The sequence below is a fragment of the Mastomys coucha genome, unplaced genomic scaffold (assembly GCF_008632895.1).
Source record: "Mastomys coucha isolate ucsf_1 unplaced genomic scaffold, UCSF_Mcou_1 pScaffold22, whole genome shotgun sequence".
In the NCBI taxonomy this organism is placed as follows: Eukaryota; Metazoa; Chordata; class Mammalia; order Rodentia; family Muridae; genus Mastomys; species Mastomys coucha.
The window spans coordinates 60,886,755-60,900,920 of NW_022196905.1; the positions used below are offsets into that span (position 1 = coordinate 60,886,755).

Below are 14,166 nucleotides of genomic sequence, written 5' to 3' on the forward strand. Positions count from 1 at the left end.
TATCTGGATTCTTGCTGGTCTGGAACTCGGTATGTAGCCCAAGATGATCTCTAAGTCATAGAAGTCCTGCCTCAGCTTCTCCAACTGGGACTTTAGGGGTTTACTGCCACACCTGGGTGAGAACCCCTTTTGGATGAGATGAGGCGGCCACATAAGCTAGGGAGTCCCTGCCAGTGATAGAGATGGGTGCCCATCCAACTCTTGCCCGCTTGATTCACCTCACTTTGACAATCTGGCCATGGACTGGAGCTAGAGAGGCCTGAACTGGAGCTGGGCTCTGCCACATACTGACTCTTTCCTCAGGTAGGTTTCACTGGATTCCACTGAGTCAAGTTTTTTTCTTATTCATGAGACTGAGTTAATTCGCAACCTGTGCCTGGTTGCCTCTTTACGAGGTCCAATATCAGATATCAGATATCTACATTATCTATATACAGATATTTACATTATGATTCAAAACAGTGACAAAACTGCAGCTATGAAGTGGCAATGAGGATAATTTCATGGTTGGGGGTCACCAACATGAGGAACTGTGTTGAAGGGTCGCAGCACGAGGAAGCTTGAGAAGCACTGCTCCGTGTCTGTAAGGACGCACGTGCTCAGACCCTTCCTCATGGATAGTTCATCCTACCTGGTGCAGAGCACAAAGCACACACCTGAGTTCTTTACCCTTCTCTGACGTCAGGTCCAACAGAGGTACCTCCATGTTAAGGCAGCATCTGTTGAGCCGTGCACAATGTTAGAAAATCCAGGAGGTGCTGTACTGGGATCACTTTACGTTTTCTTACGAAGAAGTCTCCCAGTGACACTGTTCCCATCTACCTGTGGCCGCTAAAACTCTGCTCTCCCAGCCCTGTCTCCTATTACACAAACATTATCTGGAAACCTGACTGCCCTCCAGCTCTAGCTACGAGAACATCTCTTCTTCTCATATGGCATATAGTTCCCGGTGCATGGTGGGAGGAGAAATATTTATATAATTAATGTCTGTTTTTCCTTAGCAATTTCTGCCAGAGGCAGACCAATCTGATACAGCTCATTTCAAAAATTTCAAAGTAAAATGGAGTTTTTCTGTCACGATTTGCATGTTTTTAGATGAGTGACTGCATTAATATATGTGTTTGTTTATGATAAATGGCAGATTTGTTTTTCCAGCATATTCTTCAGCTAGAGCACCATTAAGGAAGGCACTGAATAATTTTTAAGAATGGGGATAAATTTCATCTGTACAGTGGAGCTTATTTTACTTTGGTTTTATTTTAATTTACCATAATCTAAGGACACTATTAAAAAGATCATATATATGTGTGTATATATATATATATATATATATATATATATATATGAACTTGATATCTAGACATACTTTATTAGCTGTTTTGGTGGCTTGTGGTCCTACCTTATCACCATTTAAGACATGAGTTTTATGACCAAATGTTTCATTCCTTCTCTATTTTTATGGTCTCCAAATGTTCACACCCTAAAATTGCAAATTAACAGAACATTCCAGGCACATTTTTTAATAACATATTCTGACTATCTCAAGTATGGACAATGTTAGCACGTTCTTAAAGAGTGAGTTATGACTCTTGTAATAACAACTTGGATAAACCACTGGGTATTACTTATTTTTCTACAACATGTTACTGATTCAGCGGAACACCGAACATTCCAAATACGCCTACGCAATACATATATCAAGTGCTCTTCCAGCTACTGCAGGCCATAGTAAAAGGATATACACCGGAGAGTAGAGAGAAACTACATTTATATACAACTGGTCCGTTTAGTATGCATCTCAGTCAGGAGAGCTAGAGCTCTTTGACATAGTTTTTTTTATCAAAAACCTTTGGTGTTTCTAAATTCCTATCCTAAATTAGGAGATAATATTTGAAAACATGTGTGTATAGAACCAAACCAATATAAAGTAATTTTTCCAAAATGGGTAAGAGTAGACAGAAGGTGAAGTCATTAAAAACATATGGTCAGTGAGGTCCTACCCAGTAGCTTCGTGGAAGACAGCCAAACGAATGCATTTCGTCAATACATATTGCTAAGGATAACGGTGGGGGGAGACAAAAAAAACCATTCCGTGCTTTGCCGATGTATACAAGTATGAATGAGGGTAGATGTAAAACAGTGTAGTTGAGAAAACAATCCAATCTCCCAGAGGGGTCATGCCATCTGAGAAAGGTCAAGGGTCACAAAATGGAAGCAGGTAGGAGAGGGACGTCGGAGTGCTGGATAAATTGCTCTTGGCCTCTCAGCGGAAGTCAGGGATTCAGGATCATGATAGGTTCCATAAGGAAAATAATTCCTTGTGAGCATCTAGTCTCACTTGGGGTAGAGAAGAGAGGAAGGGAGAGGAGTGTGGGACGGGTAGCCAGCTCGTGTCTTGGTGTTGGGGTTGGGGTACGCAGTAAAGAAAGATCAATCCAGGGAAAGGAAGGAAGGAAGGGCGGGACGTGGGGGGATGTAATTATATAATTTAAATAGTTCTGTGGATAAAGGCTTTTACCAAAGCCTTCAAGGTAATTATTTTAAACCACCACTGAGAGCCTCCTAAACACTTATTTTGAGGTTGGTATTAACTATTCTCCAGTGGTGGCTGTGTGTGATTCAGACGGGAAAGGAAGCATTCTTGGAGGGACTGGCTCGGCAGCCATCCAGTCTCTCCTACTGCCTTCAGTTCAGTTCAGTTCTGACGAGGTTGCTCAGAATATATCGCTGGTCATGGGAAAATAAGCAATAAGCAAATTACCAAATCAACGGTCTGCAGAAGGTAAGTACAGAGGACTAGGAGAAACTGTTTCCCAGACCCAGAGAAAACTAATGCTGGGCCCATTTGCTTAATAATTTCAATTAATGAAAAAGAGGAATATGGAAGAATCATTATCTGCAGGTCTTTCTTAGGGCAGAGCCCAAGCGCACACTGTTCCTATTATTCTCTGTGTGTATTCAATGACTTCTATGCATGGTTCTCGTAGAGGCAAAACTGAATTCCATGAATTTTCCAGGAGGGCATTCTTTTTTAGCTGCCCCTGGGGTGACTGAAAGAGTAAGTGAAACAAGATGGAAGATGTGGGGATGTCTCAGGACATAGAATCCTGTGACTAAGTCAGTATGTCACTAGAGAAAGTACAGCTATTCAAAGATCCCAATTCAGATAAATGCACACTCTGGATTTGTAGTGGTGGAAGTGGAAGTATCAGGATGCTCATCACATCCCTGAACGTGGACCACAGAAATGCTGTGATGTCCGGCATGTGAAGGGACACAATGTGAATCAACAGCCCCATCGCTACCTACAGGCGCAGGGAGTGATGCCTCCAGGTACACCCGGCACTTCAGTCAGTTTCTTACAGACTGTTGTATGTAATGCTGTTCTGACCTGCCAAAAGTATGAGTGGGGGAGATGGGGAGAAGGGAAAAAGGCCAGGAGTGAGCCCTCAGAAATGTCAACAGTTTGTGAGGAGCTGTGCAAGGGAGCAGGCTGGTTAGAAAGCACTTATCTGTAATTCTAGGTCTCCAGGAAGAGTGCAGATGTGTAGGCGGAATGAGGTAAAGAATACTCAGATTTGAGGGCAGGGGAATTTCTTGAAACAGAGACTCTATGAATCTGTGAACAATTTCACTCAAGAGTTCTGTACACCAGTCAGTCTTGCTGCACTGTGTTTACAAAAGGGGACATATTTAATTCTACGAGACCAAACAATGTACGTGTTTGATGGGACTTTTTCAACCACGTACTCTGGCTGCCAGCAGATATGGTCTCAAATTAGAGGTAATGGAAATGAAATGATTTGTTCAAGCATCATTTCTTCCTTTTAGTAATGCTCACACTTCTTCCCAGGGGTAAGGAGTGTGCCTTACGGGATCTGAACAATCTCCCTGGCACTGCAGGAGAGTATCTCTGCCTCCGAGAGAGAACAGTGACCCCTTTACCTATATGAGGACTTAGAGACTGCACTCTGAAAGAACTTTGCTAACAGTATAAAAGTCAGAATAGAAGCTCCGGCATTGCAGTGCAAGAGAACTCAGTGTGGTTTCAAACCTGTCTAAACTAGTTTTCAAAACAATACAAAATCTATTGTATTAGACTCAGGGGACATATCAAAACAAAACCTGAAGTAGCTCAAATTTTCTTTTTTTTTTTTTCCCCTTTCTCTTCTGGAGTCAAGTCTGTGACTTGCTTATTCTGGATTTCTTTCAGAAGCCATTTACCCATGGCTGGTTCCCAAAACAGTGAGGTTTGTCTGCATAAAACATGTAAGTCGAGCCTGAAAGGGTGTAGATGACAACTTCAGCATTTATATCTTGAATGTCCTAAACATTATAGCAGAAATTTACACAGTGTTAGAAGGTCAAATGTAGGTAGAAAAAAAGTTAGCTATTCCATGAAGGGTTTTCTTTTACTATGGTGTTGGAACTTTTTTTCAATGCTTGTTAACTTAATCTCCAATGTGGCCAACAATTAATTTTCCATAAAATATATCAGAGAAGAAATACCAGAATCTATAATCAAAGTTATGGTTGGTTTGGGGCCATATTCTTCAATTAAATTGTGAAGGGGAAACAATTTCAGAGCAAGGTGGCTGTGTAAAGTTGTCTCTCATGGAAGCTGCAAGGAAGAGCTCCTATTAAGAACAAAGCTGGAAGCAACAGTGAGAGTGCAGAACACCATCACAGCATTTCTAGAATGCTTACCCAGGCAGGGTTCAAAACCAAGTGGAGATTAAGGGGACATGGCAGGAGCAGGTGCCCCTCCCCTCTGCATCTGACTGAAGCCTCTAGCCAGGTCTGAATCAAACATTCAAACTCAATTAACATTTGCCGTGAAAGTTGCCTACCCAGAGAGGACATTCTTTATGTCGAGTTATTTTCAAGAAGAAGGTTAAAGTAGCATGAACTATGCTTAATGCCTACGAGTCCACTACTTCCCTCCACTCCCAATTGTAAACCAACAATGTGCTTACTAGGAATCTCATACAAACCCCATTTCTAGTAAAAAGAAAAAAAGAGAGAGTCTAACCCCCTCTGTGGAACTCTTTGTGACTCATGGTTAACCTTTGCGGGTGGCAATCCCCACCCAAAGCAGCCCAGAACAATCATATAATCTCATTTATTGGAGTGGTAGAGGCAGTGTACAGCTACCTCTGGCTCCCACAGCATGGCTATCAGCTCTTGCTACATGCTAGCTGCCGTGGTCAGTATTTAACGGGCACTGCTGTGTTTAATCCTTATAATAGCATGTCTAGGACTTAGATATTTTCATGACTTCTATTTCACAAATGTGGCAGCTGAAGGTAAGGACAACCACCCCCCCCTAAAGCCCCATATATTATGTTCTGGAGTCAAACCACTAAGCCCCCACATCACCTGTCTGTGATTAGCCTAGAGTCTTTTTCTTGATTCCTTAGCTGCAAGAGAGGCCTAAGAATATGTGCCCGCTAGCATTTTCATGTGAAAACTGGGTTTCCTTGTTCAGTCCTCAGTCTAGCACCTGGTACAAAATAGAATTAATAACTATAAGCTATGGGATCTTTTTTTCTTAGTAGAAAAGTAGTGCACGGAGTCCTGGAGACATAAGAGTCCCCTTCACACGGTGTCATGGTTTGAAATGTAAAATAGTTCTCATGGGCTCACGCTTGGGATACTTGGTTCCCAGGAGAACGTCGTCATCTTTTGGCATTTTAGAACTTCTGTAACACAATAACTAGCTGGCAGATGAGTGCCACTAGGGGCAGGCTTTCGAAGGGTAAAGCCTGGCCTAGTTTCTAGTCCCATTCTTTGCTTTCTGTTCTACCAAGGCAAGAGAAGAAGCTGTGCCATCTTGCATGCACGAATTCTGCCATACCTTCACGCTATATACTCTGATGGACTGCAACCATATGTCAAACAAATCCTTCCTCCCTTGAGTGTTTTTGTCACAGTATTTTGTCATGACATTGAGAAAAGCAACTAGAATGCAGGAAAAGTCAGCAAATTACACTTTCCTGAGAGACAGATGATATGTAACTTCTCAAGACAACAGGTGGGGCATCTTGACTAGGCTGGATATGAATGACTGTAACAGCAGAGGTGGGCTAGAAAAGCCACACCCAGAGGAGCAGAGGTGGGTGGGGCTGGCTAGGAACTTGGGGATCAGGGAGCCTTTAACTGTGAGCAGAGGGAATTTATTTCTCTGGACATCATTCCTGTTAACTGAATCGATGAACAGTGACTATTTCTCCATCAGTTCCCCCAAGAGAAAGCCAGGCAATAGAAAGAAAGGGGTGGGAACTAGAGTAGGAATGTATCTAAGATCTATGTATTCCTTCTGGAGAGTCCACAGTTCTTCACACCCAAGAGATGCTAGACACATGTAAGGCTTAGGATGTGCACAGGAAACCCAAGGATGATGTTCATGGAAGTTACAAGTGGCTTTAAGAGATAACAGTCTCTTAGCAACCTGACCTAGATTTGACAGGTGACACCAAGGTGCAGTTTTGAGCTATTGCCATGAGATAAGTCTTCAAGATTTTTCTAATCATGCACAAACTTAGTTCAAAGCCACTAAATGACGGGCTGGAGAGACACAGACCAGCAGTTAAGAGCACATGCTGCTCTTTCAGAGGATGTGGGGTTGAGTCCCAGCAGCCAAATCAAGTAGAACTAGAACATTAATTGTAACTCCAGCTTCAGGGGGATCTGATACCTCTGGCCTCCACAGGCTCATGTGCACATGCAGACTTATACACAGAATTAAAAACAATAAAAATGAATCCTAAAAATTAAAAAAGCTAGCAAACAATGACAAAAAGAACAGCAGCGAACAGATGCTGAATCACTGGAAGAATTTCTAGAGCTCCACAGGGCTGTCATGCCAGAAGGACTCAAGTCATCTCACAATCACCTTTCTTAATGTATCAGAAACCTAGTCTTCCCACAAGTGTTTTCAGTAATTTTGGAAGACCTTAATTAGGACTTGGGGAGTAAAAATAGGTCACAGTAATACGTTCCCCCAGTTCTCGCCTCACAGCTCAAATGCTTCCAGTTTTAACATATTTTCAATAAAGTATTTTATGATAGGAGGGTTTATAGGAAACGTAGAAAGGATGCTGTGGATAAGTTAGTATATTAGGGTCTTCTGAGAGGTTTGTGGGATCATTCCTGGGCACTGGGTGGGATTAGGGGAAAAGCACATTTCCATGAAGCCCGCACATTCAGAGTCCTGACTCGGTTGACAAGAACTGCACTCAGTTAGAGCATAATCAGAATCCCTAAGAGAGTTGGTCATTGAAACACAATAAAAATCATACAGATTATGGGAAGGGTCTGTTTATTACTTAATAGGTTTTGTCATCAACTCTATATGCCTTTTAATGATACTTATTCGTGACATGAAATTCTTTTCTTTGTATGTGTGACATATACATGCATAGTCGTGTGTGTGTGTGTGTGTGTGTGTGTGTGTGTGTGTGTGTGAACTAGGGAGTCAATGTTTGGATGACTTTCTCTATTTCTCTCCATCTTATTTGTTGAGACAAGGTCTCTCATTGAACCTGGGTCTTGCTAGACTAGCTGGCCAGAAAGCTCCTCGATCTGTTTCTTCTCTAGGGTTAAAGATGTGTAGCAGCATGATGGCTCTTAGGTGGATTGTGGAGATTCAAACACCGGTCTGTATGTGTGCAGAAAGTGCATGACCCACTGAGGCATTGCCACAACCTGAAATTCTTATTTTTAAATTTAAAAAGTTTAACAAGTCTTTCTGCCTAAGACACCTCTTTCTTTGTCTTGTGGTGGTACTCTAAAAACATGGGAATAATTGGAGACAGATAAACCTGTCAGGTTTCCATTCAGGTCTGAAGAGTGAAACATTTGGTGTGTATATGTTTTCTTCGATTGGTTGTATGCATTTATTCAAAGGTTAAACACTGGCCTGGGGGTGTTTTTGTTTGTTTTCTTTTTTCAAGAAGGTTAATGACACCAAAACCCAAGATGTGACGGAAAGTCCCAGTGATGCTTTTGGACAGTCTATTTTCTGGGAGACAAGTGCTTCCTTTATCAGAATTACCAGGAGAAACTTTCCCTTCTTTTTAGAACTAGCATCTTCCTATGTAGCTCAAGTCGGCCTCAAACTTGTTATCCTCCTGCCTCTGCCCCCTGAGTGCTGCTATCACAGGCTAAGCCAACTGAAGAAGGAAGATGTTTCATATGTAAATTTTTAAAACTTGAGAATATGATTCTTTATAACAGCGTAACATGAGACCCATCATTTCCACTTTAACATTTGTATGGTAGAAAAGTTGGAAACTGTGTATAGGAATATGTGTCACTCATATGAGAGATGACTGACAGCTCGAACTTACTGCCTCATGAAAACTATTAAAGATGGAAAGCGACAAACTTTTAATAAAAATGCTCCTTATGCACAACAGAAAGCTGTTGGACTGGTACTCTCCCTACCACATTCTATGACACCTCTTTGTATGTACCATGCACCACCATACCAATGCTCTGCCCAACGTACCAATCTCATTATATATATAGACAGCTAGACTATGGCTCCGAGAAGCTGATTTCAATGGCTAAGGTCTCACTGTGATGTTTCAGAGGACAATCCCAGAGCACTTGACAAGTCACACATTCCTAACTTCGTTCCTGAGACAGCACGCTCCTAGGTTTATTACTTGCTAATAGTTCTTGGTGCTCATGGAATAATCACCCCGATCATTCAGTACAGTCTGACAGCAGACTGGCTGTTTTTCTTCCTCCCTATGATGGGGAATACAGATAATAATTTACCAACAGGCATTCTAGCAGTTTTCTGGATCCGCCTGAACTCTGAGCCACCAGGATTTTTATGACAGATCAGAAGGCACTGTGCAAAGAGATGCTTCGTCTCCTGCTGAGAAACAAATGAGTTCATCCCAGGAGGTCTGACCCCAGACAGCCAGATTTGTACATTTACCACTTGGCTCCCAGGGAGAAAGAGCTTCCCCAGACATTGTTTGGAAGGCTGGCAGTCAGGATTGCAGGCAAATGAGGGCTAATCCACTGAGCCAGAGTGTCTGCCGCCGCCTACTTGAATTCATAAGGAGGCTTTAGATATGACGAATTAGCTCAAATTGAAAACTGATGCACTTTATTTTTTTAAAGGGAAGCCCTTAACTTAAAATTATGTGGTGACTTACTGCTTCGGTATTTATCTGGTATTTACTATGTGTTAGGTAATTTGCTGGGCATTGGGAAGGATAAGCTAGAGCAGTCCCTTATTTCAGTGAGACTGTGTTCTCGGAGTCTTCTCTGTCTTATTTCTTGGAAAAATAGGTAGTAAAAGTACCTTTGAGGTTTTTCTCAATTTGAGTTTCCACCTTAGAAATCTAAAAATAGAAACAGACACCACCATCTTAATGATATATGAATAGCATGGGTACTGGTTGGATTTGTCCATGTGACATAAACCTAGACACACCTGGGAAGAGGGACTATTGGCTGAGGAATCGCCTCCATCAGATTAGCTTGTGGCTACGCCTGTCAGGGGCATTTTCTTCATTGCCAATTGATATAGTAGGGCCCAGTCCATTGTGGGCAGGTGCCATTCCTAAATATGTGGGGTTCCTCTATATAAGAAAGGTACTTGAGCAAGCCATGAGAAATAAGCTAGCAAGCAGTGTGCCTCTATGGGTGCTGGTTCAGTTCCTGTCTTGAGTTCCTACCCTGGCTTCTCCTGCAGATGGGCTGCAACCTGTTAGCCAAATAAAAACCCTTTCCTCCCAAGGTACCTTTGGCCATGGTGTTCATCAACCACAAGACAGAGCAAACTGGGGTGCTGTAGAATGGCTCTTTTTGATATTTCCCTTTCCCTTTCAGACTGTCATTTATAGTGCTGGCTCTCTAAAACACTTAGAGCAATGCTTATCTAGGAAGCACGTGGAAATGATGGAAAAGAATAAAATAAAAGCAGGCATGCTGGCACAAGCTACAGAAGGAAAAGCCTCACCCCAGCCCTGTTTGGAGGCCACTCCTGGTGGCTTCTTTTCCAAGGGCTATGGGGTTAACCTCTAAGTTATTCCTACACCACATCCTTGCCATGGGGGTCCCACTTCCTTCTTCCCGTACCTTGGCCTTTTACATGCAATCCATCCTCCTTGCCTTTCCAAACATGCCTATGTCATTGCTGTGATATGTACCTTGTCTGCACAAAGTTGAGGAATACCTTCTGTGTGGGTGTGTTCTCTAACCTGATCCAGTTTGCCCTGGTGGGTCTCAGATCACCTTTCGAGTTCTAACTCTGTCATTTCTTTCTAGGTGCCTTGCAGGTACCATGCAGGTCTGGCTTGCTCCTCCCTGTAAGAACTTTCTGCTTCAAACCTTCTTCCCTGCTCAGTGAGTCACCTCTACCAGGTTAGCCATGACCTTTTTTACGGCTGCATCCTCCCAGATCACAGGAGCCCCACAGTGGACATCTTCCAAAGCTACGTAGCAGCTTTGCGCTGGCATTTGCAGGCACTCACTGCACTTTTTATGTGTCAGCTTTTGAGGGGGGTAGGGCTGACTTGGTCACTTGTTCATAAGAAAATATCTTGGCTTTGGCAACCCAAAGCTGATACATAGGAACATGGGAAAGATGGCTGAAGGGTGTGCGATCCAGAACCACAGTGATACCGCCACAAAACCACACGCCATTACAGGCTTTTCAAAGATTTTTGCAAGAGGAGGGGAAGGTATCAGGGTTTAAGGGTGGGTAATGAAAACATTTGCAATCAAGAACCTTCCCTACAGATGATTTCTGTGCCACATCCAACTTTTAGACATTTGTCCCCAAGCTTCTCCAGGATCTCCCAACACAGGCGGGCAGCTTTGCAGCTTCATTCAAATCCCTAATTATCAGGTTTGCTCTGCTCTGCTTTTTGCATCATGATAACTATTTGGAGCAGCTGTAAAATCACCACCTCACCTGCTTTGTCTCCCACCTTAAATTACAAGTAGCCACCTTGACTTTAAAGTATTTACAGGTCATTTGTCCTACATAGCGTTCTGTTAAATATTTCATCCTAGGAGGACATTAAAAGGGGGCAGGGGAATCATGAAAACAAAACAGTAAGAGCCCTTTTGTAGACAGCATGATGATTTTTGTGTTGCTTGGTACAACTTTCCAAACTTCTCAAAAACAGAGAAATATGAATTAACATTGGACAGTAGAGCAGGTACAAAAGGCTTAATACGTAAAATGCAGTATTCTGTATGAATGAGTTGCAGCCCATTGGCAACCCATCGACTCAAAGTCTTTGTGAAGCAGCTTTTCTGTCTCACAACATTAAGGACATCATTTGGCAATTTCTTTTAGCTATCACACCTGCAAAGCATGAGCCAGTTTACATTAATGCTGTTCAAAGCTGTACACTTTGTTAAAGCAGATCAATGGTAACTAAATCTAAAAGAGGCATCTTTTCACCTCATGCATAGAAAGTGTTTCCACAGGGCTCTGATGTAAACAGGAAAGAAGGTTTTGGAAAAGAAAGTTACTTACGTCAAGAGAGCCTTCGTTTATAACGATCATTCCCATGTTCCTCTTCAGGAGTCTACAGGAGTGTCCTAGGGACACACAATCAGTATTAGGATTAGTTTTTTTCTGGAAAGAAACGAACTGGATAAGGCAAGGACACGAACAAACACCTGAGGAGGATTTTACAGAGAGGGAGGGGTTTCAGTTGTTTTCCAGACTAATAGAAAGTTTAAAACGAAGTGCTCTTGCTGGCCATTAGGACGGGTGGGTGGTAAGGCCATCACTGGAAGCTATCTGGATAAACAACATGGAGCAATTGTGTTTAGCATCTCCACGTCCAGAAAGCTGCCAGGCTTATGCACAATACCCTTCAAGAGTAATGGTTGGGCCAATGGATTTGCAGAGAAGGGTTCTTGAAGCTGCTCGCTCTCACCATCTCCCTGTCCTGGATGGTCACAGCATCATTCTCTTGCCTTCTTTCTCTTACTCTGCTGTATTCCCTCCATGACAGAGCCACTCCTGTGTTAAATACATGTCTGTCTATTTTAGGTTGGCTTTTCTACAGTTGATACAGCTGACAGAACACAGGCTACCCTGGTGGATTCATCTCACAGTAACGAAGATTACAATGGCAGCATGTACACTCAGTGCCTCTGTAATCTCAGGGTCTTGCTCAGTCATCCTCAGGGAAGCCTCCTTCTGAGGCAGCTGAAAACAAATATAGAGACCCACAGCTAGGCATCTATGCAGAAGATGAGAGATCCTGGAACACTCAGCCCTAAATGGGATGTCTCCATCAAATCCCTGCCCTCATGGCTCAGGAAACCTTGGTGAAGAGTAGGCAGTTAAGAGTGTAAGAGCCCGAGGGGATGGAGGACACCAAAGAATCAAGGCTAAATCAACAGGATCTACTTGCATATGAACCCAGAGACTGAGGCAGCATGCACAAAGCCTGCATAAGTCTGTGTCACACAGGGTGGGTCCTAGCACTAAAAGAAGGAGTGGACTCATGTCTTCATTCATAATCCAGAAGCTAGCTCCAATTGGTAACCACTTGCAAAGGGAAATTTAGTTTTCTCCAAAGGAGCCTCACTGGGGGAAATGAACCACTCTTAAGGGCAGGCTGCATGCTCAGCAGTAGACAGCCATCAGAAAAGGAGAGCAATAGCATCTATGGAGGCTTCTTGTGTCATAATGTCATGTTAGCGCCTTAAAATTTTTTATTTTATTTTTGCATTTTCCTCTCTTTTTAATACTACAGATCCTTTGTGTGTGTGTGTGTGTGTGTATTATGGTTTTTAGTTTAGTGTTTTTATGGACTTTGAGTGTGTGAATGAGTGCCTTTCTGTCTATATCGGTTTCTTATACCTTTTCTTGGGCTCTTTTCCTTTTCTTTGTCCCTTCTGATTTGTTAGTGTTTGTTTTATCTTATCTTATATTTTATTATTATTCCTTAGAAAGCCTGTTTATTTTCTAGTGAGAGACAGAGGATCCAGATGGGAGGGGAGATGGGGAGAAATGGGGAGGGAGAGGAAACTTTAATCAGGATACATTCAGTGAGAAAAATTCTCTTTTCAATAAAGAAAAAAATGGGAAGCCAGCCACCTCTCACCATTATTATTGGTCAAAGCCACCATCACATCTCAACCCCTGCCTCCTGTCACCAGATCAATGTGGTATGGTCCCTACTAGCTATTCTGCTTCTATGTTGGCTTTCCAGGGTGATACCAATCTAGCATTCAGAGACTGTCCACAGGAAACTTATGTCTCTCCCTGTATCCTTCATGCATGCTGAGAGCAATCCAGAGGCTTCTAAGGCCTGGCACTCCCATCCTGCCTGGCTCCTCTGAGCTCACCTCAGCATCCTTGCTCTCTCTGCAACAGACAACTGCTGCCTGGTCATCACTTACAGCAAAGTCTTCCTTCTCTTCCAGGTCTTTCTTTAAATGTCACTTTTGCATGAGTTCTTCCTGATTTCCCTCTGTGCAATGTTCTATCTTCTCCCATTTGATGTGTGTGTGTGCACATATACATGTATGTACATGCATGTAGAGGCCAAAGGCCAAATATGAGTGCCATTTCTCAAATGGCATCTACCTTTTTTGGTGAGATAGAGTTTCTCTCTGGTTTAGAGCTCACCTAGTAGGCCAGGCTGGCTGGCCTGTGAGTCTATGTCTACCTACCTACCACTGAGATTACAAGCATGTACCATGACAGCTGGTCATTTTACATGGGTTCTTACTGGCCAAGTGCTGACCAAGTCAACTCTCTAGGCCCTTGACAGATTTTTTTTTAAATAGTAATTATTATTCTCTAAAATGCTCTGCAATTTTCTAACTTCATTGTCTGTTTCCCTGACCTCAGCTTGCAAGACAGGTTTTTTTTTTTTGTTTGTTTGTTTTTTGTTTTTGTTTTTGTCCCCTACTGTTTCTTGCACCTAATTGGAACCTAGTACTACAGACATGATGGCCACTGACTGGGTGAACAAACCCTCTTTACCATTTTCTGGGAACAATCATGGGCCAATAGCTTAACAGTTTGTTGCTTTTGTAAGAAAAATGCATGAAACCAGAAATCATTATGTTAAGCAAAAATAAGCCAGACTCTTGCAGTTTTCCTCTTCTTTGTGGAAATCTTAGAGAGAGAGAGAGAGAGAGAGAGAGAGAGAGAGAGAG

The 14,166-nt window shown here is 42.6% G+C and overlaps 1 protein-coding gene across 8 annotated transcripts in view; it reads right to left on the reverse strand.

Moving 5' to 3' along the window:
- The window catches only part of Atp8a1 (ATPase phospholipid transporting 8A1), a 226,824-nt gene that overhangs the window by 75,743 nt on the left and 136,915 nt on the right, over positions 1-14,166 (reverse strand). For all 8 annotated transcript variants that reach the window (XM_031342535.1, XM_031342537.1, XM_031342534.1 and 5 more), the window contains one exon: positions 11,516-11,580. In XM_031342535.1, the coding sequence (XP_031198395.1) occupies positions 11,516-11,580 (65 nt within the window). The remainder of the gene's footprint in view (positions 1-11,515; positions 11,581-14,166) is intronic.